The sequence below is a fragment of the Penicillium brevicompactum genome (assembly GCF_028827555.1).
Source record: "Penicillium brevicompactum strain IBT 35665 chromosome Unknown utg000002l_segment0_segment0, whole genome shotgun sequence".
Lineage (NCBI taxonomy): Eukaryota > Fungi > Ascomycota > Eurotiomycetes > Eurotiales > Aspergillaceae > Penicillium > Penicillium brevicompactum.
In genome coordinates this window covers 2,959,056-2,984,064 of record NW_026623205.1, presented here as the reverse complement: position 1 = coordinate 2,984,064, position 25,009 = coordinate 2,959,056, and the positions used below count along the sequence as shown (strand labels likewise).

General features: G+C 50.6%; 13 protein-coding genes across 13 annotated transcripts; 5 read left to right on the top strand and 8 right to left on the bottom strand.

Moving 5' to 3' along the window:
• Positions 1-117: 117 nt before the first annotated feature.
• ayg1 (heptaketide hydrolyase ayg1) lies at positions 118-1,556 on the bottom strand (the record flags this gene model as incomplete). Its single annotated transcript, XM_056953101.1, has 5 exons — positions 118-297; positions 353-485; positions 539-1,287; positions 1,336-1,410; positions 1,464-1,556. The coding sequence occupies 5 exons, from the start codon at positions 1,554-1,556 to the stop codon at positions 118-120; spliced, it is 1,230 nt and encodes a 409-aa protein (XP_056814793.1).
• Positions 1,557-2,025: 469 nt separating this feature from the next.
• N7506_003805 (uncharacterized protein) lies at positions 2,026-2,801 on the bottom strand (the record flags this gene model as incomplete). Its single annotated transcript, XM_056953100.1, has 2 exons — positions 2,026-2,712; positions 2,766-2,801. The coding sequence occupies 2 exons, from the start codon at positions 2,799-2,801 to the stop codon at positions 2,026-2,028; spliced, it is 723 nt and encodes a 240-aa protein (XP_056814792.1).
• Positions 2,802-3,084: 283 nt separating this feature from the next.
• arp2 (hydroxynaphthalene reductase arp2) lies at positions 3,085-4,023 on the bottom strand (the record flags this gene model as incomplete). Its single annotated transcript, XM_056953099.1, has 1 exon — positions 3,085-4,023. One exon carries the CDS (start codon positions 4,021-4,023, stop codon positions 3,085-3,087), a length of 939 nt encoding a protein of 312 aa, XP_056814791.1.
• A 716-nt stretch (positions 4,024-4,739) lies between these two features.
• On the top strand, positions 4,740-5,356 carry arp1 (scytalone dehydratase arp1; the record flags this gene model as incomplete). The annotated part of the gene is made up of 3 exons (XM_056953098.1): positions 4,740-4,797; positions 4,846-4,901; positions 4,955-5,356. 3 exons carry the CDS (start codon positions 4,740-4,742, stop codon positions 5,354-5,356), a joined length of 516 nt encoding a protein of 171 aa, XP_056814790.1.
• An 899-nt stretch (positions 5,357-6,255) lies between these two features.
• On the bottom strand, positions 6,256-6,546 carry N7506_003802 (uncharacterized protein; the record flags this gene model as incomplete). The annotated part of the gene is made up of 1 exon (XM_056953097.1): positions 6,256-6,546. One exon carries the CDS (start codon positions 6,544-6,546, stop codon positions 6,256-6,258), a length of 291 nt encoding a protein of 96 aa, XP_056814789.1.
• Positions 6,547-6,837: 291 nt separating this feature from the next.
• abr1 (multicopper oxidase abr1) lies at positions 6,838-8,993 on the bottom strand (the record flags this gene model as incomplete). The annotated part of the gene is made up of 3 exons (XM_056953096.1): positions 6,838-6,892; positions 6,944-7,884; positions 7,914-8,993. 3 exons carry the CDS (start codon positions 8,991-8,993, stop codon positions 6,838-6,840), a joined length of 2,076 nt encoding a protein of 691 aa, XP_056814788.1.
• Positions 8,994-10,265: 1,272 nt separating this feature from the next.
• Positions 10,266-11,662, top strand: N7506_003800 (ACT domain-containing protein; the record flags this gene model as incomplete). Its single annotated transcript, XM_056953095.1, has 3 exons — positions 10,266-10,307; positions 10,357-10,727; positions 10,789-11,662. The coding sequence occupies 3 exons, from the start codon at positions 10,266-10,268 to the stop codon at positions 11,660-11,662; spliced, it is 1,287 nt and encodes a 428-aa protein (XP_056814787.1).
• A 971-nt stretch (positions 11,663-12,633) lies between these two features.
• Positions 12,634-13,173, top strand: N7506_003799 (uncharacterized protein; the record flags this gene model as incomplete). The annotated part of the gene is made up of 1 exon (XM_056953094.1): positions 12,634-13,173. The coding sequence occupies one exon, from the start codon at positions 12,634-12,636 to the stop codon at positions 13,171-13,173; it is 540 nt and encodes a 179-aa protein (XP_056814786.1).
• Positions 13,174-14,164: 991 nt separating this feature from the next.
• Positions 14,165-15,263, bottom strand: N7506_003798 (uncharacterized protein; the record flags this gene model as incomplete). Its single annotated transcript, XM_056953093.1, has 2 exons — positions 14,165-14,763; positions 14,819-15,263. The coding sequence occupies 2 exons, from the start codon at positions 15,261-15,263 to the stop codon at positions 14,165-14,167; spliced, it is 1,044 nt and encodes a 347-aa protein (XP_056814785.1).
• A 387-nt stretch (positions 15,264-15,650) lies between these two features.
• On the bottom strand, positions 15,651-17,157 carry aspC (septin CDC12; the record flags this gene model as incomplete). Its single annotated transcript, XM_056953092.1, has 7 exons — positions 15,651-15,720; positions 15,770-16,278; positions 16,330-16,640; positions 16,713-16,875; positions 16,932-16,974; positions 17,038-17,051; positions 17,116-17,157. 7 exons carry the CDS (start codon positions 17,155-17,157, stop codon positions 15,651-15,653), a joined length of 1,152 nt encoding a protein of 383 aa, XP_056814784.1.
• A 344-nt stretch (positions 17,158-17,501) lies between these two features.
• On the top strand, positions 17,502-20,453 carry N7506_003796 (snoRNA-binding rRNA-processing protein PWP2; the record flags this gene model as incomplete). Its single annotated transcript, XM_056953091.1, has 7 exons — positions 17,502-17,519; positions 17,605-17,717; positions 17,780-17,942; positions 17,995-18,276; positions 18,335-18,582; positions 18,634-19,362; positions 19,388-20,453. 7 exons carry the CDS (start codon positions 17,502-17,504, stop codon positions 20,451-20,453), a joined length of 2,619 nt encoding a protein of 872 aa, XP_056814783.1.
• A 393-nt stretch (positions 20,454-20,846) lies between these two features.
• N7506_003795 (cytochrome P450) lies at positions 20,847-22,819 on the top strand (the record flags this gene model as incomplete). The annotated part of the gene is made up of 6 exons (XM_056953090.1): positions 20,847-21,068; positions 21,125-21,250; positions 21,310-21,394; positions 21,461-21,529; positions 21,601-22,224; positions 22,326-22,819. The coding sequence occupies 6 exons, from the start codon at positions 20,847-20,849 to the stop codon at positions 22,817-22,819; spliced, it is 1,620 nt and encodes a 539-aa protein (XP_056814782.1).
• Positions 22,820-23,688: 869 nt separating this feature from the next.
• N7506_003794 (GTP cyclohydrolase I) lies at positions 23,689-24,883 on the bottom strand (the record flags this gene model as incomplete). Its single annotated transcript, XM_056953089.1, has 4 exons — positions 23,689-23,991; positions 24,041-24,345; positions 24,410-24,543; positions 24,609-24,883. 4 exons carry the CDS (start codon positions 24,881-24,883, stop codon positions 23,689-23,691), a joined length of 1,017 nt encoding a protein of 338 aa, XP_056814781.1.
• Positions 24,884-25,009: the final 126 nt, after the last annotated feature.

Below are 25,009 nucleotides of genomic sequence, written 5' to 3'. Positions count from 1 at the left end.
GTGAATTGTTTTCAAGTCAAGTACACGGTGCTCACTAGCAACGAGGCAACATTTCATAACAAAAGCAAATCAGCATCCTTCCAATCACTCCGCACATTTTCGACAGCCATCAGCTTTCTAGTTCTTGACCCGTGGCATGTCAGGGGACAAAACACTCTCCAACCACTTGTAGGCCACCGGCAGAGTGTCTGGGTAACCCATGTGCACCCTGTTCTCAAAGAATCGTCCCTCCTTGGGACCTCCGTGGTTCATCAAGACCATCGAGTCTTCGATTGGGACAACACCATCATCAACGCCCTGGAACCTAGTTAGCTTCCATCTCTTATCTCTTACAACTCAATCAAAAACTCACGTTCAGCAAAAGCAAACGACAGTTGTCCTGTTGGACAATGCCAGTCTCAATCAGCGAGAACTTCTTCTGCGCGTTTTGGACAAAGTCCTCGACATTGTCGTAGCCATACTTCTCGGCCATGGCAGTAGTGAGCCTTTCATATCGTCAGCTATCTCATCTCCACACAGAAAATGACTCAACACTCACTCAAAGGGATACTCGTGGTCATTGGCCTTGGCCAACCACTCAGGGCTGAAGACATAGTGCGATCCAGGGCCGTGGGCAACCGCTCCAAGGAGACGATTACGGTGGACACAAGACGCCCGAATGGCATAGAAGCCACCAGCACTCAAACCCCAAGCTGCGACACGTGTCATGTCAAACTCGGGTTTCTGGGCCATCCAGTCAAGAACGCTTGACCACAGTCTATCAGGCGACTGCGGGTCCGCAGGGTCCGCAGGCGAGTCCGCGGTACCGGGGATCTCCACGATAACCGTCGCCCAGCCACGGCTGATGATCTCATGCGAGCGCTGACTGTTGTCAGGGCGGTATCCATCAAGACCCGTCATGAGAAGCACGACCGGCACACGGTTGTCGGCGCTGGCTTCCTCGGGCAAGCGAACGTACATCGAGATCTCAGTGCCGTCACGGCCGGAACGGTGGGCGTGAGGGATCACCACCTCGGTCATGATTGGCTTCCACAGAGCCGTGGCCTTCATGTAGATCTCCTTCTGGCGGTTGAAAGCAGCGCGCTTGATGGATGTCTCTGGCCGAGTGGATGGGCTGACGTATGGGAAACGCGAGATGCGCAGGACCACTGCTGCGCGGCGGTAGAGATCCGATGCGAGATCGAAGTTGCCGTTTTTCTCAGCTTCGGCCGCCTTGTTCTCCAAAGCTGTTGCCGTGGGCAGGAATGCCTCGGTGTATGCATCCGTGCTAGCATCATTGACGTTGTCCTGTTCTATGTCAGTTCGGTGTTGTTCAAAACTTCTCATTTTTCTTACGGCAATCAGCTTTTCGAAGATGGGTTCGAAATCCTCCACGGACCCATCGTGGAACGGGTAGATGGACTTGGTGCACTGCAAATTTGTCAGTTCGACCGTTGGTGACCAAGGACATCCTATATACGTACAGGGAATTTCCACTTCTTTTCCCACAAAGCCTTGATCGAACCCTGGTGAGGGTAGACCGTGTCGAACTTGTCTCCGAGAATCCAATTCACCATTTTGGCCGTAGTTTTGATAGTAGGTAGTTGGTGTTATTTCTTTAGATTGAGATATTATGGATTACATGTTCGAGGAAAGCTGCGTCTTTCAACTAATACAATAGTAGCCCTCCTTCTGGTAGCAGTCAGTACTAAAACAGATCAAAGACAAATGATGTAGACCTAGACGGAAACAGTCGGTAATTGCCACGAGCTCGGCACTTACGAGTAGATTGCAAGGAGGGGTTGTCCAGGTATTTCCGAATGCGGATCTGACAGGGTGCACTGAAAGGGGGAATGAATTCGAATTTGACTGTGATCCACATGTGACCGAATTCCTTTCCCCCGGAATTCAACATTCTTTTCAACAGTGAAGTTCACACCCGACTTGGTTGGGTTTGACTCTTGTCCCGCATCTTCCATGTCTCGTGATTACTGTGCCCTAAGTACCATGCACGACCTCATCCTTGTCTTCTTCTTTGTTCACAATCTATTTTCCAATGCTGCCTTCAGAATCACTCTCTCCACGATATTCATCACTGCCAATCTCGATAGGAGGAGGACTATAATGATGCTCCATAAGATGGTAGGCCCGAGGATCCACATATGGAAGAGAATCCGGATCGCGAGCTATTGTGAACTTATTATACATGAGATACCTAGTGGTATCGTAATTGAAGCTTTCCGGCCAGACTTTTGAGGAGGAAAGTTTCGCATGCTCAAGGTCCACAATCTTCACCTGTCCATCTTCGTCGTCCAACAGAAAGTTATCCAATCTCTCGTCCATATACTGGGCCCCGTACTTCACCAAAGCCTGCAGCGCTGCGACAATCTTTACTTCCAGGGCCGCCTCTTCGCTTTCGGGAAAATTTCCATGGGCGAGCTCAAGCAAAGTGGTCCCTGAGATCACAGATAAAACAAGGGCGGGGGATCCGTCGTACATGGCTTCGCCGTAGAGTATCGGAATGACCGTCCCTTGCAGACGAGATAAGAGGTTGTAGGCTTTGATTTCGTTATTGAACTCATCTTCCCACCCGGGTTTCTGCTTCTTGAGAATCACTGTAGGAGGTAGGGAGGGTGCATTTGTAAGTTCCAAGCGATATACCGCCCGCCCTGACTTCGGATCCAGTAGCTCGGCTTTTTTGGCCATGATAAGTTGGTCGTCCAGGAGGAATTCCTGGCAGGCTCAGTATTCGGAGCCCATCCAAAAAGTCCATATCAGGGGCTTACTAGAGGAAGTGGGTGCGACTCAGTGGAGTCATCCATGGTTTAGGGAGAGATCGGTTGTCATCCAGAAGTGTCAAAGGGGAGAATGACAAGTATTAATAAGGGGGAATTGTGTACCGGACTGGACTGGTTTGATGTCAATTCAGACTGATTGATCATTCGTGTCACCATGTCCTACGGAATAATCAACCTTGGAACCTCAGCTGTCTACATAAGCCAGCACGATCACTCTTCTTGGAAGATAGTATGCGAATGCAATCACTTTGAATGTCTTTAATCTTCTAGAAACAAAGAATAGAAATAACTTTCGATACATTTGAAATCATGCGATAGACCCTGTAGATGGCCACGAGGTCCACGGGAAACTCCCAACCAACTCCAGCAAAACATCTCCGACTCCATTAGATGTTAGCTCCACCATTGCAAGGCAGAATTTGACCTGAGAAAAGTTAGTTTCCTTCGAGATTGAAAATGCAACATTCCAAAACCTACCGTTGATCCATTCTCCGGCAGGGCTGGCCAAGAATGCCACAATGCGGCCAATATCCGCAGGCACACCGCAACGCTTGAGGGGACTGCCATTGGCCAAGGCCTGCTCTATCTCTTCGATGGAAGAGTTCTTATCGCAGCCAGGAGCATAGCGCCACGAGTTGCTCATCCACATGTCGCTCTTAACTCCGGCGGGGGCAATGGCATTAACCGTGCATCTCTTCTTGCCGAAGTCAGCAGCGAAGCAGCGAGTGAATCCCTCAACGGCACTCTTGCTGCCTGCATACAGGGAGTGTCCAGGGACACCGACACCGGCAGCGATAGAGGACATCAGGACAACGCGGCCGCCAGGGCTGATGTGATCGTAGGCATTCTTCGCAACGAAGAACTGAGCACGGGTGTTGAGATCAAACACATCGTTGAAATCGGTCAGAGTGGTGTCAGCCAGAGAGACAAACTTCTCGGTTCCGGCATTGGAGACGACGATATCGAGTTGGCCGAAGTGCTCCACGACTTGGCGGAACAGGCTCGCGATGGACTCGACCTTGGTCAGGTCAGCCTGGAAGGCTGCGCCTTGGACACCCTGTGCTTTGATCTCCTGCACAACTGCGTCGGCGGTCTTTGAGCTGCTGGCATAGTTGATTGCCACGGAAGCACCCTTCTTGGCCAGCTCGAGGGCGATACCGGATCCAATACCACGGCCACCACCGGTGACAAGTGCGACCTTGCCGGCGAGCTCAAGCTGGGTACCGCTGGGGTTAGGGACGACCATTTTTGCGATTGTTTTTTGCGGGTGGGAATGAACGAGTGTAGAGTCAAAAGAGCTCGCGCAAAAAGTGGGCAGAGAAGCTTGATATTGAATCTATCGATTTCTGACAAGAACGTTAACTGCTACCTCTCTGAATTCAGCTCGCTATTTTGGTTCCATCTTGATGAACACCGACTGCAAGGTAATAAGCTTGGCTTCCCGCATATGGCCATACATAGTAATAGTTTTACTTAATGGACCCAGAATGTCACAATGGGCATTGGTTATTGAGCTGTATAGTGTGCTTGGTGTTTGCAAACGGAAATTCCCAAGTCTCTTGGCTTCTCTCGTTACCGGATGCGGTAATTGACGGGTCCCATCTGTCACATTGGAAGCTCCCGGTTGCATTCCACGGTTCCTGTGCAGGAGAACTATGCAGGCAACAGGCCAAATCCGGGGAATCTGGGTCCAACTGGGCCGTAAACTGGTTCCACCGGGGCAGCTTGCTGTTAGCAGTCCCCAAATTCTCCACATTTATTCTGCCGTGAGTTAGTAGTCTAGAAAGAAAGGTAGTAGGCATTAGAAACCACGTTGATTTCTATGTTAAATAACAGCGGTATGATACCCTACTGACCGCCTGTGATAGAGGTTGCTGAATTCTAGGCTGATATCCCTTACATCAGAAGTCACATCCGCACTTCCTACCTATTGATACACCAAGTAACTTACAATCAATCGAAATGTCTCCTGCTGTAAAGAACAACACCGCTGAGCCAAACCTGGACATCAGCTTCCAAGGTTCGTCGCCAATTTCAAGGATTGAGGTACTCCAGCTAACACCGATAGACTACCTCATTCTTTCGAAGCTCGTTTTCGACTGGGCCGACAGCTATGACACCAAGGTCAGAAATTCTACAATATCTCCATACAAGCCCTATCACTAACAAAGGTTTAGGACTGGGATCGCCTTCGTGGCATCATCGCCCCAACCCTGAAGGTCGACTACACCAAGGTCGGTCTGAAGAAATGGGACAACATGGCCGCGGATGAATACATGGCCATGATCACACACCCAGGATTCCTAGGTGACCAAACCGTCAAGACGCAGCATCTGCTTGGCCAAACATGGTGGGAGAAGATCTCCGATACGGAAGTGATCGGGCACCACCAGCTGCGCGCTGCCCACCAAGTCTATGAGGATGTTGACTTGAAGACTGTGAAGTTGCGCGGTCACGGACATGCCACGAATGAGCACTATTACCGTAAGGTTAACGGTATCTGGAAGTTTGCTGGACTCAAGCCCGATGTGCACTGGAATGAGTTGCAATTCGATGAGGTTTTCAAGGGACTCGATTAGATTGCTGCTTTGGTGTGCCCTGTGTTTGAAGAAGTGAATATTGGGCTCTGTGGGAATATGTGGCTTTTTTCAGAGTTGAATTCAGAAACTTCAGCTATCACAATCTTATTTGATTATGTTGAGTTCATTGAACAGCAAGGTAGAGCTAAGTAGCCATCAGTAGTCATCAGAGAAATCACAACCACCACAGTCATTGCCACAGAAATCATTCCCATAGTCATAGCTGCCATAGTCATCAGAGCAACTCCCCGAGCACATAGCCCCGGTGTCTTCAATATCCACACAATAGTCCTTATTGTTTTCATTTCCCTCTGCCTGCGCCTCCGCCTCGTCATTGTCGCTTAAAGGAGTAAGAATATCGGAATCGTCCAGGTCAGGCTCACAAGAGGCTTCTGCCTCGTCCGAATTGGGGGGGCATCACATCATCAGCATTATCTGAACTAGTAGGTTCAGTCCCAGATGGCATGGATGCATCAGCGTCTGCTTGTGCACTGTCACTGCAAGTTTCAATGCTAGTATAGCTGCTCACAGCACTATCCTTGTCGAAATCTCCAAAATGAGAAAATGAAGACAAGCCCAGAAGCGAGGGTACATAAGACGAGGATCCAGAAGACGAGGGCCTGTGAGACCGTGCCATAAGAGACGAAAGCCCAAAAGCGTGAGTCGCAGACGATGTATCCACACTAGAGGGACTACGGCTGAAAAGCTGTCTCATATGCCCGAGTCTAGATTGACCCGGACCGGGGCCAAAATGATCTCGCAAATGAGTGTCAGTGTGATTCCGCTCATGGCGCATGATAGAAAAGTACATGTTGTGATGATCGCATTTCAGGTCTTGTCTGGAACTAGACGATATGAGTATATGAGGGCAACAAATTTCAAAGATCAGATGCAAAAACTCACGAAGCTACAAGCTGGAATTTTTCTTCCACAGAAGCTTTGCGTATTTCCTGAAACCTGTCGTGTCTGAAGTGGTGCTCGATTGGGATGAAATATCGAGGGGGAAGTATTGAGCTCGAATTGCGCTGCTGTAGCTCGATGATGAATGCTGGTTCGCGGGGATTGGTCTCGTAGGGGCCTGGGAGGGTAGTCTTTGCCCATTTGATAAACTCATTGAGCTTATGGACCTCATAACCTAATCCTTCGTAGGGAGGATGAATATCTGAGCAGCAAAAGAATTCGGTCGACATAGTGCGAATTGGTAGACGTAAACAATATTGGGAGACCAAGATGCGAAACAAATGTTTTCCAATTGTTGAATAAATCGTCAGAATTTACCATCGACTCCTAACGAAGCTGTCATGGACGTGGTGTTCCAAGGTTGGGGAGCGGGACGATTTGCAAATCCATAGATGGGATGTTTATACGTCATGGGAGCATGTACAACTTCTGGGACAAGAGAACCAATGTGGAAAAAAAAGTACAATTATATTGCAATGAAAACTAAAGGGGCTTTCTGTATATAGCCGCGAGAGGGGAGTCTAATATCCGCCCCCGAACTGCGAGAAGCCGGACAAGATGTCGAAGGGATCAGAACTAAAAGAATGTCAGTTGCGCACATTTGAGTGGATTTCAGGATGAGCTTACCCTGAGTCGTCGGTGTCGGCATGGTGGCCACCTTGGATATTAGGGAGAGTCCAAGGATCTCCATGTGGTTGAGGCCAGTGTCCCGCGTTGTTATCGGAACCTGGTTGAACACCCTCATCATTGTGTTGAGGCTCTGTCTGTTGGTACCAACCAGGGTTGTATGGAGACGGAGTGGGGACGGTAGGGACCAACTGGTCGGCCGGAGGCGCAGGGGCGGCAGACTGCGCAGGCTGGGGCGCAGCCGGCTCGGGGGCGGGAGCTTGGGCCGGAGTGGTGGGCTGGGCCGCGGGGGCAGTAGGCTGGGCTGCAGGGGTCCTGGTGGTGGTCGTGGAAGCCTTGGAGGAGGGCTTCGCGGCAGAAGAAGCAGCAGGAACAGCCTCGCTCTGTACTTTGCCCTTGTACAAAGCACCATCGCTGCCTTCCTCAACCTGGGTGTTGAGACCTGTCATGTCGAGACCCTGGTTCCCAGCCGCATTACCAGAGGTCCGGCTGGGGTAGGCAGCGCAGACCTTGTAGTGACTGTTGGGAGGTGCTTGGAGAGAAGTTTGGAATGTCTCCGGGGCTTCAATGATAGTGGCCACGAGACCAGCTTCGACGTGCCATTCGATGTGGCAGTGGAGCAGCCAAACACCGGGGTTGTCGGCGCGGAAGCGGAGGACGGTGTGACCGTTGTTCTGAACCATGATTGTGTCACGCTTGATTGGGGTCTGAGAAACGTTGCTGTAGAGTCCGTTGTAGAAGCCACCATCGACTGCAGATCGCTGCAGAACCTGGAAATGGTGACCGTGCAAATGCCATGGGTGAAGGTTGGGGTGGTGGTTGTTGATCACAATCTCAACAACCTCCCCATACTTCAGCACGAAGGGGTTGACCTGGCCGTACACTTCTGGGTTGGAGGCAAGTTCAGTACCGACGGTGTTGGCAGTGTACAAGGTGGGAACCTTGGGGGAAGGTAGGTGTTGTTGTTCACTGTGAAGCGAGCGATACCGTTGATCTCTGCGGAGGCAGTGTCAATGATGATTTGGTGGTTGACGGGCTGGAGCAGAGGCTCGTGATCAGCGGGCACCAGCGCGACATCATCGACAAAGTTGTCGAATCCAGCGAATGAGGGAGGCGCGGGCAAAGGCTTCGCCTCGTCATAGACCAACCAAGCAGTGGCATTAGGGTTGTATCCGGGGGGAGGAGTACTGTGCTCATAGAAGAACATCATGTTGACATCCATGGTATCGAAGATAGCAAAGTTCTTGCTCGTGTCTGACTTGGTGTGAATCAAGACACTCATACGTTGTCCGGTTGCAACACGCAGGAACTTGTCTCCAGCAGGGTAGGGATCAGTGTAGACACCATCAACTTCGACAACAGTCATCTCATGACCGTCGATCACCCAAGTGTGACCGGGGAAGTTTCCAATGCAGATAATGTGCACTAGATATGTCTTGTTTGGCAAGACCTTGATCTTGGTATCAATTGCGTCGTTGATCAAGGCCGAGTTGGGAGTAGGCTCCCGGCCATGGAAGGCTGCCTGGTTCTGCTCGGACTCATATGCGTTGAGGAGCTCTGGCATCTGCTGGTGGTACCAGTCGGTCAAGGTGAGGGTGAACTCGTCATCGTAGTGGAATGGAGCATTGGGGTCGTGAACAATCAGAGGACCACGGAAACCGTCCGGGTACTGGCCCATGTCGTGGGAGTGATACCAGTACGATCCGGTTTGGTTGATGTTGAATTGATATGTCATCTTTGAGCCAGGAGGAATTGAGCATTGGGTCACTCCAGAAGATCCGTCCATAATCGCGGTGGCATATTGGTGGAAACCGTGCCAGTGAATACCGGTAGACTCGTTGCCCAGACCGTTGTAAACATCGACAATGAGATTGTCACCCACAGTGACATCTACTTGGGGACAAGGCCACTCGCCATTGATACCAATGACCGGGCGCTCAAAGCCGTCAGGCGCGGCGTTGACCCAGGTGACGTTCCAATCCAAGTACACATCCTTCGCGACGGCCAGGCCAGCCGCGGCGGCCAAAGCCAAAAAGCTCAACTTGGTCATGTTTTACCTAAACGAGTGACGATCAATCGGCTAGAAAGGATAGTTAAATCCTCCAAAAGAGCGTGTTTGCCGATGAATCGGGTTGAAGAACGACTCAACCGGATTAAAAGACTGTAGCAAAGCAAACAGAAGAACAAAAAAAAATAGAACAAATTAGTGTCGACAGGTCGGGATGGGGGAGAAATCGCCGGCGAGGAAAATGCCAATCATTTTAAGTATTGCGTAGTAAACAAAGATGTCCGTATCGATCTGCACCAGGGGCCTGGGTATGTTCCTCGATGCGGTGGAAGTCGCCCTCGGTTCAGGGCTGTCATTGGTGCCTTCATTCAGGAACCGTATCACCCCAAGGGGAGCCACGCCTGGGAAGTTCCCTGTTGAGTTCCCTGGTGAAGAATGTTTTGCAGGACTTGAGGGGTGGAATGTCGACCTTCCCCGTTTCCGGGCCTCATGCAAGGGGGCATACTCGAGCTTCGTGGTCAACAATCTTATCCGTAGTCTTTGGCACTGAGCATTGATGCGAACGGTCTTGTAGTCAACTTCCAAGGTTGGGAGTCAACTAGTAGCGAATGGTCTGACTAATCGATCATTCTCCTGGGCTTACATGTAAAGCCCAGGCAGGTCCATGGGGTGTTGATCAAATCACCCCCATTTCCGGAACACCCGAGGTTCACGGCTTACCTTATTCAAACGGCCGACGCCAAGCTCGCTAGCTATAGATCGAGGCTTATCAAGATCGCAGGTGATCTCAATATTTATATGGAGCTGTTAGAGCGGCAGAGCAAAAAACTCGAAATATAGTAATATAGTCATTTATTGAGGCGTTTTCATGTTACCCTATCGGAAGCTAATTCGACAAAAGCACAAAAAGCGGGGTGCAGGAACTAAATGATAAGGTCCAAGGCCGAGATGAGCCACCGAGTCATACTTGCTCAAACCAGAGTGCAGCAGAGAAAGAGAAGAAGAGAAGAAGTGAAGAGAAAAAAAGAAAAAGAAAAAAGAAAAAGAAAAAAAGAAAAGGCCCCCACAAAAAAAAGAAGTGCGTCCGTGCGAGAGCGGAGATGATAAGCTGTGGAGTGTAGCACTCGAAATTTGTCATTTCGCTGGATAAGAAAAGAGAGAGAAGAGAGAGAGCTTCTCCGTTGCAAAGCGAGAGTGGAAGTTGAAAAGTTGGACTCTTTGCTCTTTTCGGGTCTCTTTCGTGCTCTGATCTGCCACTGACGCCATGATCCGTTAAGCTTAATCTTGAGAGATCCCTCTTCTCTTCTCTGCACAATGGACCAATCCACCCTGATCGATGCCCAGGTGCATTTCCTGGTGAGTCATGTCACTAGACAATCAATCCCCAGCTCTAACAATTGGCTAGGAGGAACCTGTCGCCTTGGTGCACATCCCTTTGGAGCTATACCCGTACTTTGTCAAGTCCGTGTTGAACTTGATCTTTGACGAGACTCCACCTCTGGAGGATGCTCCTCAGGATGATGCGGACGAGTACAAGCCGCCGGCATTCATGAATGTCTCTATCACACCGGTCGAGGTCTCCATCATATGCCCCAGACGGTTACTCGACAAGTACTTTGTCCCCGTCATAGATGAGCTCGGTGAGCTCGATGCCGCCCTGCAAGCTCGCCTGGTCGTGAGTGACAAGACCTTCATTGTCATGCAAGTCCTCGGGGAAGGACTCGAGGCCGGCAGGCGAGTCTTGGATCTGACCACCCCGCTCGCGCTGGCAGGAATGTATGTCAACCCTGTCACTCGCGCCACATACGCTATATACTAACCTGAATGGGGGGCAAAGCTCTATCTTCTTCATCTCCACCTACTTCTCCGACTATATCATGGTCCCCGAGCAAAGCAAACGAAGCGTGATGACCGCGCTAGAATCCAGAGGCTTCCAGTTCGACGATGAAACAGCGGTCCTGGTCAGTCCACTAAGCCCAACCATTGAAAAGAGCTTGAGCGATCTCATCCCACCCCGAACACCCCCACCCTCCACCCTCGCCGAGCTCCAAAGCCGCACCTTTGCCACTCTCCACAACCGCCAGATCACCCCCACAGTCGACCCAGACCTCCGACTAGTCCAATGCGCCGCGCACCACGAGTACCACAGCTCAGAGAGCTCCATGTCCATTCTCCGCGACGCCCTCACCACCGTGCTAGTCGTAGACAACCCGCGCTTCCTCTCCCTAACCCTAGCATCCCTCGACCCAGCCGCCTCCCTCCTCCTAGAAAAGCGACTCTTACCCCGCTTCGCCCGCCACGGCGACTACGAAGACGGCTCGGGCCTCCTCCTCGGCTCAAAAGAAGACCACTTGATCCCTATCACTCTAGATCTCCGCGATCTCCCCCTCGAGGCATCCGGTATCGTCTGCGGTGTCGCCGGCCGCCTAGCCGAAGCCGCCCGACCCCTACACTCACCAAGTCCCAGCGCCCTCAGCAGTGCCAGCAGTGTAACAGGCTCGGTACCGCGATTATTCGAGTCGTTCGGCACGCGACTGACGGAACCCACGCCGGCGCACAATCTAGCCCCGCTCAGCCATCTACCTGCCAATGTGGAGGGGGAGGCGGTGGAGATTAGTTTCTTGAGTACAGCGCGGGCGGGCACGATTATTGTTGGGGAGCACGAGTTGATGAGGGCCGTTGCTGAGTTGCGCACAGATGATCGGCAATGATGTGATGAACATGTGTAGCACGGGCTTTTGACTAGCTTCGGTGGATTCGAGGCATGCTTATGTAATGAAACAAACAGTGCAAATTTTCAAATGACGTTCAACGGCTTCAACGGGGCTTATCGTAGTGGGCCGATAAGCTTATTGTTATGACCTTTCTTAGGTTCCAAGGTTTCTATGAACCTGCCTCAATGTGCTGCTCTCAGTCTCACGTATACTTTGTTACTTCTCTATACACATTTTGGGTTGGAGGGTCCAACGATCTACTGTTATATGTCATATCAGGCTTTCAAGTCTAATCTTGGGACAGATCCATACGTCGGGAGTCTGGGATATATTGAGCCTAGTGATTTAGAATAAACCTTGGAACCATTTTGAATTCCTGAATATACAGAAAGTATGGAGACATTAGAACCAAAGGGTTAAAAGCTCATCTAATTTCATGGAGATGGATGGTCTGGTTAGATCCTCGTTCCAATAGATACATATAAGCACCATGCCGGAGGCGAGGATTAGCACCTGGGCATCAGCTCAGCTACATCCACTCATCTAGATATTATCTATGAAGGTTTAACTGTATGTCTTCCAAATCTTGGTCTCAAATGACCCCAGACAATGCTAAGCGGGCTTATGTTGTCTATATCATAGCGGAGAATGAACAAAGGGCTCGGCTGCCTGCACTCTTTGTAGCCCTATATGGCTTTGTTACCTACCTTTAGGAGTACCTGGCCTTGAGGTCTAATAAATCTTTTTGCCCAGCTCCTTTCCCTTTGTAAGCAAACAACACATTGTACTCTTCACCTCATCTCAAATTGACCAGTATAAATATCCCTCACAGCTCCCAGTCAAGATATCATCATTCCCAATCAAATCTACTGACTACAGCCAGCAATACTTGGAACTAACACACACAGTCACCACCATACACAATTACAAAGCCACAACCCATGTGCCTACTAAATTTACCCATCATTATGGACGCAGAACTGAAAGAGACCGTGATCAAGAACTTCCCAGAGGATCGCGCTGCATTCGTCAAAGAGCTCGTAACACTAGCCACCGGCGACACCGGGGGCCGAGGCGCTGCGAAAACAAAAATAGACCTGAGACGCATTAGCCATACTCTATCCATGTGGACCTTGATCGCGGATCCCTCCAACGACGCATTGAAATGCTTCCCACAAAAGTGCGAGAACATCTCAACCCTTCTCCTAGAGGTAGCTGATAGGTTGGCTTCCGAGGTAGTTCTCCCCTACCTGATGAAGATGTTCAACATGCTTGCTATGCATATAGGTCGTCTTACCTTGCGCTTCTCCGATGAGGAAGAGGAGGAAGTCGAGAATGATGCCAGGCGTACAGAGTTACAGCAGCTTTCTTGGAAGATAAAGGATCCCGCCTCTGATAATCGTCACGAGGTTATCATGCGTGCGCTCTGGGTCCGGCTTTTTACCACTCACGATGACTGTATTTGTCGCCAGTGCTTGGGTGCGTATGTGCCGGACCTCGCTCTGTAGTTCGCGGCGAGTAGTTGAGATCGCTGTCGAGTAAAAGGTAAGTAGAAGTCTGGTTTTTTTCTTTTTCCTTTATCTCCTTGCTAGTATACTCTAATGCTGCTGTTTTGGTTGAGATTGACTCGCTTTCGTTTATAGGTCAGATAGTGAAATCGTGCTTGTTCAACAATTTCCATCGCATACAACTTGAAGTTTCAACACATCTGGTGATATAGTAACCATCCTAGATGTATAAGTATAGGTAATCACATTGAATTACTCCCGATGTCGTTTTCCCATTGCTGATCTGATCAGCTTATCTACAGCGTCCACGGGTGCATTCATGACACTGGTGCCCTGGTGCCCAGGTGGCATCGATAAGTATCATACGGAGCACTCCGTACAAGAGATTTCTATCCAGTCCAGGTGCTTGATATTGATAATACAGTACTCCGTATGACTGAGTACTTTTAGATTCTTGAGTATGGAGTGGGTGGACAATGCATTGAGAGATGAACTACCACGGGGCACGGGGCCCGGGATAGTTCATTTCTGGATTAGCATCGAGTTTAATGCAAGCTCTCTCCAATGTTCTCATCCAATAGATCGAGCGCCTCACTTTATTGATATAGATATGCGGGTATATGGAGACTTAATCTAATGTGACAAGTATGTTTCGGGCCCGGGCCCGGAGTCCGCAGGGGTATAGTGCGTCCACCTAATGCTTGCTGAGCGAAACTATTGTACTCCAATCGGATGTGTATGAAATTGGATCCTCTCCAGGGGACACATTCAATAGCACTGCGGTAACAAACTTCGATTAGCCGTTGAGGCCATGATGAACTGAGTCGTAGCATCAGGTAGCGGTGAAAGACAGCCATGGTGTAGAGATTTCGAGTACGGAGTACCAGAATTGGGAGCAATGTTGCTGTTGCAGAAGCGCATTGTCAAATAATTGACGCAAATCAGCCATAGACTCTGACCGTACCTAGAAGCAGTTAGCACACGGTATTCCCTAGAAGAATGATGAAGCACGTACCATCAGAACAACCAGCGGCCCAGTCTCCCCCTTTTCATTCCATGCAACACAGCTCACAGCCTTCACCTTCTCTCCAACAGGGACGGCTGCAATGACCTCCCCCTTAATGACATCCCAAGCAAAGGCTCCAGCCCCAGCCTCACCAGCCTCACCCCCGCTCAAAACAACAGCATCACCCTGTGCGAAGACGGAGCGAACTCTCAACTCTTTATTCCGATACGCAAGTTTGGATATCGTCATCCCAGGGCGCGCTGCGCCCCCAAAGGAATTCAGCAATTTGCCGTCTAACCGGTCTAGCATCCGTATATGGCCATCCAGTGTAGAAACCAAGAGCGCATTCCCGTCATCCGAGCACCGAACACTTGTAACCGGGTGAGCCAGAACATCGACAGTCATCTTGCCTGTACGAACGTCATAAACGCGCGCATGGCCATCATAACTACCACTAGCGATCGAGTAAGTCGGTCCATGAACATGAAGTGATGAAACCGTATCCGTAGCATCGGCAAGAGTCTGAATAGGCTTGAAAGATGAAGCGCGAGTATCCCATAGATTGATGGTAGTATCGGCGCTGCCTGAGTGGGCGTTAGCTGAGGCGCACTGCACCGTGTGATCAGCAGGGCGACATACCAGTGACAACGACCGAGTCGCCTTCGCCGGCGAATTGGACCGCTTCTATGCGGCTGTTGTGTCCAGACCAGCGTTTAATTGTAATTCCCTGTTCCACGTCCCAGAGGAACATCTGGCGATCACCTCCTACGCTTGCGAAGCGGGCATTGTCTGTTGCGACGGCGACATCGAGGACTGAATAGCCGTGTGCTTCGTATTTCTGAATCGGGGATGTTGTCTCGATTGGGTTTGCGCTATTGGAATTATTTGGAACTGCGCGCGACAGGTGCACGGCTCTGTCTGAGGAGCCCGTGAGGACGTAGGTGCCGCCGGCGTTTGAATAGGTCACCGCATTGACGGGGCCTAAAGGTGTCAGGGGTAATTCAATAGACGTCCAGAGTTTGAGCTTACCATTATGCGTTTTTAAAGTATGGATATGCCGGGTTGGAAATATTGTCCGGGGCATGGCCAAGTTGTAGGGGAGAAATTGAAGCTGGACTGCGGGAGCTCGGAGTTCGAAGCTAAAGTCCGCTTTTTTCTAGATCCAATACGTCTCATGCGCTACTCTTACTATTTCCATGCAATAACCAATATTTGCCCAAAAGAAATTAATACTGTATTTCACGCTACGGAATACAGAAGAAGGTATTATCAAGGTTGTAGACACACCATCGCTAGCTACCAGCGGTAAATGGATATAACAGAAAAAAGAACCAGCCCCCCCAGGACGGAGGTGCTCCCAAGCGCGAACGGCAAGACGTAGGGTAGTCAAACAGAACAGAAAAACATGACCGTGATTCGACCAATCCCCTTTTGAAGAATCCAGGCAGACGCCCGACAAAAACACAACATCTTAACGACGTCCGTGGCTGCGGGTGCTGGAGCCCTGCAGACCCTCGATCTCTTGCTCGAGTGATTTGATCCTGTAATCGGTCAGCAAGTAAACATTTCGCCAGACGGTCCAGAACATACGCAGCGTGAGTAGCCTCGAGATCCTTGTTGAGGCGGTCGCGCTCCGAGATGAGCTTCTGCTCCCACTGGCGGAAACGCTGCTCCTCGACCTTGACCTGTTCGGTGAAACGCTTGCGCAGGGTCTCCTCTTCCTCCTTGAACTTGGGGTTGTCGAGCTTGCGTGGGCGAGCCTCGCCAAACTTGCGGGTCTCCATCTGCTGGGCACGGTAGGCCTCGTAGTGCGATTCTTCCGTGGTGTGAATGAGGTCGAGCATGTGGGTGCGGATGAGGATCGAGCGGAGCTTCTTGAAATCACAGTGGTCCTCGTTCTCCACCTCGGCAACACCCCAAGCGTACTGACGACCCTTGACGACGCGACCGTCGTTGGACTGAACGTCCTTCTCGGAACCGATGACGGCGAAAGGCATAGCAGCCATGAGACTGCGGGCGTGGGAAGCGGCGTGCTCGTCGTCCTCCTCGACAGGTGGGGAGTAAATCTTGATGCCCTGGGCCTCGATAACAGCGCGGATCTAACTTGGTGTTAGCCAAATCCTCCCAATTCCCATATCCATTCCACTTACTCTCTCCTTGTAGCGGACCAGGTCGCCGTGGCTCAGGGTATCGGCCTTGGCGACAACGGGAATCAAGTTGACGCGAGAGCTCAAGCGCTTCATCACCTCAATATCGAGGGGCTTCAAGGTGTGTCCGGTGGGTCGGATGAAGTACAAGCATGCGTGGACACGCATGTCAATCTTCTCAGTTCGGCGGGGTTGCTGCTCCTGGAGCATGTAGGACTCATGCTGGTCGTCCAAGAATTCGATGATTGGTTGCCACGAGTCACGGTTGTTCACGTAGTCTCCGAATCCAGGGGTATCAATAACGGTAAGGCGAACTAATGAATTGATCACGATCAGCTACCCAAACTTTCGAAAACACCCCCTCGGGCGGGGGTTCTGGCTCCTACCCTTGAAGAACTTCTCCTCGAGCTCAGCCTTGGTGATCTCGATCTCAACGGTGCGGTCAACCTGCTTCTGGTGACGGCGCTTGTGGTCGGCGTAGTTCTTAATGGTGGTGGAGAAAAGGGTGTTGATGAAGGTCGTCTTTCCCAGTCCGGACTCTCCAGCAACCTGAAGCACGGGTTAGCAGCAGAACGCTCAGGCCTTAGCTCCAGTGTCAAACGCACCATAATAGTGAAAGCCGCTCCCCGCTTCGCGACGATCTTGTGGCTGTATAGCTTGATTAGAATCTTCCCTCGTTTGCCTCGTTATCACCGATCGGAAGGTACACACCGCTGGTTGGGGAGCTAAAAGAATAGATGTCACGTCAGTTGGGAGTTGCTAGAGGTTCAAAAAAGACATCAGACTCACGTTGGCAATGCCAATGGGCGTGGCGGTTTCCGTAGTCGACATGGTGGGCTTAGGGGGGGAATTAAAAACAATTCAGAATGAACACAAAAAAGAAGATGAAGAAGCCCCTGAAGAATGAGACCAGACGGAAGAGCAGCAGGTCTGGAGGAGGAAAGAAATAGGGAAAAGGAGGAACGGTCGTGAAATCGGACTGCTCGAATTGCCCGTCGCTGCTTTCCCCCTGAATCTCCTTTCGTTTTCTGGAGTATACCTCGCCTTGCCTATCTGGGTTTAGCGTGGGTCGCTAGTCCTGTTTGAGTCCGGAACAGGAGCATAGATGATCCGCTTATCATAGCTTTTGAATTATCTCTTAACTTTTTTGATCGTTGAGATCGCCGACTGTAAAAATGAAGACAGACTTCAAGGTGAGTGGCTTCGTGCTGTACAGGGGAATCTCCTGTTTAGCAGACTATTGCTCAATTTTACAGAGACTAACATGGTCAAATTTAGTTCTCCAACCTTTTGGGGACCGTCTATCGCAAAGGAAATCTTCTCTTCACTCCCGATGGAACATGCTTGCTATCGCCAGTAGGCAATCGAGTCTCGGTGTTTGACTTGGTCCAGTAGGTTCCATATGTCCTTCTTGCGCAGCATTGGAACACTTGGCTTACAATTGCCCACAAAGAAATACCTCCTACACCTTGCCGTTTTCGCATCGCACGAATATCGACCGTCTCGACCTTTCGCCCAAGGGAAATCTCCTGCTGACCGTTGATGAGAATGGGCGCGCAATTCTGACCAACTTCCACCGGCGCATCGCCATCCACCACTTCTCTTTCAAGGGACGAGTGTCGGCACTTAAATTCTCTCCCTCCGGCCGGCACTTTGCCGTTGGTGTAGGCCGACGCCTGCAAATCTGGCAAACCCCCCTCTACGCCTGGCACCGAAACCAATGGCGAGATTGAGTTTGCGCCGTTCGTTCTACACCGCGATCTTGCCGCCCACTTCGACACCATCCAGAATGTCGAATGGTCTAGCGACTCACGCTTTTTGCTCACTGCTGCGAAGGATTTGACGGCCCGAGTATGGAGCATGGACCCGGAAGAAGGATTCGAGCCCACGACCTTGGCCGGACATCGACAGGGCGTGGTTGGAGCTTATTTCAATGCAGCACAAGAGGCGGTAGGTCTTGCTAGGAAAGTTCCGCTTCATGAGAACTATATACTGATCATACCCACAGATTTACACTGTCAGCCAAGACGGTGCGCTATTCCGCTGGGAATATGTCACAAAAAAGGACGAGGAAACTATGGAGGATATCTCCGACGCTCGGTGGAGAATCGTCAAAAAAGACTTCTTCATGCAAAATGATGCTAAGGTGAACTGCGCTGCCTTCCATGCGCCATCAAATCTTCTGGTAGTAGGATTTTCCAACGGCCTATTCGGACTCTACGATCTGCCCGAGTTCAACATGATCCATTTGCTCAGGTACTTTTGTTATCAACTCCGTCCATGCGACACTCACTCACAAATTATTAGTGTATCACAAAGCAACATTGATGTTGTGACTATCAACAAGTCAGGCGAATGGCTTGCGTTCGGATCGTCAAAGCACGGTCAACTCTTGGTCTGGGAGTGGCAGTCTGAGTCCTACATTCTGAAGCAGCAAGGACACCTGGATTCCATGAATGCTCTTGCATACTCACCAGACGGTACAAAAATTATTACAGCAGCCGACGATGGCAAGATCAAGGTTTGGGATGTCAAGTCCGGCTTCTGCATCGTCACATTCACAGAACACACCAGTGGAGTGACCGCATGTCAGTTCGCCAAGAAGGGAAGTGTTCTGTTCACGGCATCTTTGGATGGCTCCATCCGCGCCTGGGATCTCATCCGCTACCGTAATTTCCGAACCTTCACCGCACCCTCCCGACTGTCTTTCGGCTCATTGGCCGTTGACCCCAGTGGAGAAGTGGTCTGCGCTGGCTCACCAGACTCCTTCGATATTCACGTCTGGTCCGTGCAGACTGGTCAATTGCTTGACCAACTTTCCGGTCACGAGGGACCAGTATCCAGTCTTGGTTTCGCTGCCGATGGCAACCACCTCGTCAGTGGAAGTTGGGATCACACTGTTCGCATTTGGAGTATTTTCGGTCGCTCACAAACCAGTGAGCCGCTTCAACTTATGTCAGACATCCTTAGCGTGGCTTTCCGCCCAGATGGACAGCAAGTTGCTGCATCCACGCTAGACGGCCAGCTCTCCTTCTGGTCAGTCGAAGACGCTGTACAGCAGGGGAGGCGTCGACGGTCGCCGTGACGTCTCCGGAGGACGACGGGTGGCTGACCGCCGCACTGCGGCCAATGCCGCAGGCACTAAATCTTTCAACCGCATTACTTACAGCGCTGACGGTAGCTGTATCCTGGCTGGTGGTAACAGCAAGTATATCTGCTTGTATGATGTTACCACTGGGTCATTGATCAAGAAATTCACTGTTTCCGTCAACACCTCGATTGATGGTACTCAGGAAATCCTGAACAGTCGAGACCTAACTGAGGCCGGTCCCCGTGCTCTGATCGACGAGACCGGCGAGGCCTCCGATCACGAGGAACGTGTCGACCGCACTCTTCCCGGTGCGAAGCGAGGCGATGCTGGTGCGCGCACTACTCGCCCGGAGGTGCGCGTCACATCTGTTGATTTCGCGCCGACTGGACGATCATTCTGTGCCGCCTCTACCGAGGGACTGCTTATCTACAGTTTGGATACTGACTTCGTCTTTGATCCCTATGATTTGGATATCACCATCACACCGTCGAGCATCATTGCTACGCTAGATGCTGCCAAGGATGCCGCGGCATCCGGCACCGTAGACGAGGAGAACACCTTCCTCAAAGCCCTCATCATGGCCTTCCGATTGAACGAGCAAAAGCTTCTGCGCGTTGTATACGAAGCGATCCCTCCGTCAGATATTCCCCATGTGGTGCGGTCTGTGCCCTCAGTTTATCTTCCTCGTCTGCTCCGATTCGTTGCACATGCCGCCGAGGAGACACCTCATCTCGAGTTCAACCTCATGTGGATTGAGTCTCTGTTCAGTAGCCACGGTCGTTACTTCAAGGAGAACACTGGCCAATTCGCACCTGAACTCCGTGCTGTGCAGCGCGCCGTCGACGACATCCGTGAGAACTTGAAGCGTTTGACCGAGAAGAACCTCTACAACCTCAACTATCTGCTTTCCAAGCCTGTTCTTGCAAACAAGAAGCAAAGCAGTGCTCTCTTGGCTATGGAAACTGAGGATGCCGAAGTCGATGAAGAGATGGCTGATGGCGATGAAGGTGACGGTGATTGGGTTGGCCTTGAATGATTTATGTCTACTTGCATCTGAGCCAGGCGTTCTGTATATAGCAAAAAACAAAAAGGGAAATGGACGACCTTGAATAATATCCAATGCTGAAACCTTCAAACGGATCCGTTTAGACGTAGCAAACGAGGATTGTCTGATACTATCCGATGTGTGGTACGCTTCCCCTTCTTGACTCCTCTGCTTTTCACGAGATCGCGCCGATTCTCAAAATCCGGATAGTATTGTATCGATTTCTTTGAGGTCGGCGAGTCCCTTCAACTCTGTGTTCTCTCCCCTCTCTGCCTCTCTCTTCCTTTTCTTGCCTTCTTTTCTCCTCACTCCCTTTCTCTCTCCCTCTTTCTTCCTCTTTCTTCCTTCTCTTCCCTTTTCTTCTTCATACACTCTTCCGCAACCATGTCTTTTTCCATGGTCTACGACACCTTGCAGGTGGTCAAGGAGCACATGTTGCTTGTGGCTATCATTGGAGTATTCCTGATTCATCTGCTGCGACTGCTTGCACCTCCCACTATCAAGAATGTCCCCACCGTCAGGTATTCAAACTGGTTGCCGGACTTTGTCAACCGAATCCTCTACTACCCTTACGCCATCTCTATGATCGAAGCTGGATATTACAAGGTATGTTCAGAGTCACCATGGCTTAATGGCTCAATGGCTACTGACGCCCTGTTTAGTACAAGGACCGCATGTTTCGAATGATCACAAGTGACGGAGAGGTCTACGTTCTGCCCATGAAGTATCAGAAGGACCTTCGGCATTTGAATCTTTCAAAGATCAGCTCTCTGGATGCTCAATACGAAGTCAGTTCACTCCTTCTCGTGGAATCAAACTCCTCTTCCAAGTACTAATCAGTCAACAGAACGCACTTGGCGACTACACCCATATCTTGCTCAACACCACCTTGGTGTCTGACACGATCCGCAAGCGTTTGACGCCCAGTCTGAGTACGACAGCCTCTCCTTGATTAACTACACGTTTGAAGAACTCTAAACTTATCATTTTTTCAACAGGTCGTCTTGTACCCCGGGTGATCGATGAGCTGGTTAGGGCTTTCAGTACCGTCTTGCCGGAAACCGAAAGTAAGATACATGAAACACACATACCACCAGACACCTCGCAGGGACAATACTAACGGAAACTCACTACTCAGAAAACGAATGGATCACCATCAACCCGAATGACCTGTTCAATCGTCTTATTGGCCTTTCGTCGGCGCGTGTCATGGTCGGTGATGCTCTTCGGCACAACGAAGAATGGCTCAAGGCCTCCGTCGGCTACGCCCATTGTCTTGGTATCACTATGGTCGTCTTGCGGCCCATCCCCAAATACCTTCGTCCATTGGTTGCTCCCTTCCTCCCTTCAACTTGGGAAATGTCCAGGAGTGTGCGTCTGGCAAAACGTCTCTTCTCCCCGATTGTCAATGAGCGCAGACGGGCAGCGGAGGAAAATGACCCTGGTTACACCAAGCCGGATGATTTTTTGCAATGGTTCTTGGATCTTGGCGTGGAAGAAGGTGAAATTCTTCCGGCCGCTGAAATCTCTCAGCACATGTTACTGCTGGTAGCTTTGGCGGTTACACACACCAGCACCATGGCTTTGTGCCACGCGACCTTCGATTTGATTTCCAGGCCTGAGTATCTCGAGCCTCTGCGTGAAGAGATTCACCGTACTCTGCCTGATGGCTGGCACTTGGGTACACAGGCTGCATTCTTGGACCAGGTTCGATTGGATAGTTTCCTGCGCGAGTCTCAGCGTTTCGCGCCGCCGGGTGATTGTAAGTATCGAGACTTCGATCAAAGCCAGTCTAGGACTTTGTGCGCTCAAACCCTTGAGTGTCTCGTCATTTTATCCAGAGATCTAACCTCGTATATTTAGTGTCCTTCCACCGCAAAGTTATGTCACCCGTCACGCTTCATGACGGCGTCGTCCTTCCTAAGGGTGTTCACATATGTTTTCCCGCAGGCGCAATCAGCAGGGATCCGACCTTCGTCCAGAATCCCCTCGCCTTCGATGGTTTCCGCTGGTGCAAGGACCCCAAGGATCGCTACGCCCTGTCTCCCGAACTTGCCAAATCCGCTCTGATCGATCAGACTGACAACAAGGAGGATTCGGCTCCCAATGCCCCATCCGGCTTTGTGACTGTCACTGCTACAAACATGGGATTCGGATACGGACGTCAGACTTGCCCTGGTCGATTCTTTGCAGCCAACACCACCAAGACAATCCTCAGTCGTCTCATTCTTGACTACGACTTCCGATTCGCTGGAGGTAAGGATGCGAAGCGGCCTCCCAACACTTGCATTGGAGAGCACATCCTCCCCAACCTGACTGCTGAGCTGGAATTCCAGAAGAAGCACATGGAATTTTGAGGGTCGATGCATTGAACGCGAGATCTGAGTTGGAGGGATGAGGCTTTTTTATCCTTTCTAGATTGATCTTGTCTGCATTCTCAATTTTCAATTTTCGAAGATAGTCGATAGTTTTTCAATAACATTCAAATTCACATCAGTGACTGCAATTGGATATCCCTAGCTTACATCGACTTGGATCAGGGTTCGCATAAAAATGCGGTAACGTTCCAAGGTTGTCATCAAGCCCTAAAAGATACCATATTTCTACCTGATACAGAGAATTGATATACACTGTAACTCCATTTCTCATCGTTACTCCCGAGGTCAGTATTGTTGATTATCATTACAGCAGTAGTCCAATCAAAACGGGGTACCATCGTATCATTGCATGAAATAAAAAAATGTACATCGATTCTGATACATGGATTGTATACAAGGTATAATTCCCAATGTTTCTAAGCAGAAACTTATGAGCGTATGGGATCAAGTGTTGAAACGACCTTGTCAAAACGATGGCACTGGGAAAGCCTCCAGTGCACCGCAAAGCCAACGCCTCTTGAGGGGTTGTGTGAGTCGAGCAGGATGAGGGTAATTTTTCTCCGTTTCCCAGATCAATCGAGATCTGAGAAACGGTTGTCCTCGGTCAAATCATCCCGAGACTGAATCGCGATAGCACCAGCAAAGGTACGCAATACGTCAGGATGGAAACCACCGAGGAATATGCAGGAAATTGAAAAAGACAAGACAGAAAACACCAATCCACGCTTCATAAAAGGAATAAATCAAAACCACCCAGAACCTGTTGAAAGGTCACCGCCAAAACTCCAAAATGAAAAACCGTAAATCAGCGCCCCATACTCATGATGGGCGAATGGTGAGATATGACATTATCTGCGGTTCAGCAGGGTCAAGAACTCTTCACGAGTCTTGGCGCTGGACCGCATGCATCCAAGCATACAGCTTGTGGTTGTGGTGCTGCTAACCTTCTGTACACCGCGCATGACCATGCAGAGGTGGGAAGATTCCATGACAACACCCACGCCACGGGGCTTGAGGACCTCCGAGATGGCCAGCGCGACTTGCTTGGTCAGGCGCTCTTGGACTTGGAGTCTGCGGGCGAACATCTCTGCGAGACGGGCCAGCTTGGAAAGACCAAGCACGCGACGATCAGGGATGTATCCAATGTGCATCTGTGCATGGTCAGTATTAATTGGAGTGAAGTTCCGGGAAATCTCATACCTTTCCGGTGAAGGGAACCATGTGGTGCTCGCAAAGCGAGAAGACATCGATATCCTTGACGATAACCAACTCATCGTGATCTTCGTGGAAGACCGCACCGTTCATCAAGTCCCGCACATTCTCCTCGTAGCCCTTGGTGAAGTAAAGCATAGCCTTGGCATACCTCATAGGGGTCTCTCGGAGACCCTCACGCTCTGGATCTTCTCCGATGCATTCAAGAATTGTCCGGATCGCTCCAGAAAGCTTGTCAAGTCGTTCTTCGGTCTCCTCCGGGGTCGACTCTTTCCGCTGTCTGGTTCCAGGGCCTAATGATGGTAAGACAAGGGCACCAGTGACGAACAAGGTCACAAAATGACGGATATCACTTACATGGCCAGCTGAGGCCGTCAAAGTCAATAGGCGGGTTCAATGTGTAGGGACTGGCGGGGCGGCTGACGGTGGCGGGAGGGGTCAATGGGCCGCCTTCATCGCGGGGGTCGCGGGGAGGGTCGTTCAGGGTCGGGCTAAAGATAGGATGGTTAGTCAAATGGCTCATGGGTCATTGCGATAATTTATATACGTACCGCACTGGCACAACGCTGCGAATGGGCACTGATGCAGTTGAGGTGGACACGGTGGGGTCGACTGGGGCTGCAGCTCCAGCTTCAGCTCCGTTGGTCTCAGCCCTGGGGTCAAATTCCAAGGGGATGCGGGGCTCAAAGGAAGTGCGAATGGACGAATTGAGACTCTCACGCTCACGAGAATCCCGACCACTGGTGGAGGACCGTTGGAGGGGGAGCTTCCGTTCAGCATGTGGGACGGGATGGCCGAGGGCTTCGAGCTTGGTGGTGATCCAGAACCCATGATAGATTGGACGATGTTTCTTCGAAATTGTAGAAATTTCAAAGAAAATATAGAATAGAAAGTTTTTGTAAGAGTCACTTTTTTTTTTTGGCCGCAAATCTCGCGACGCTAACTTTCTTTAACCCC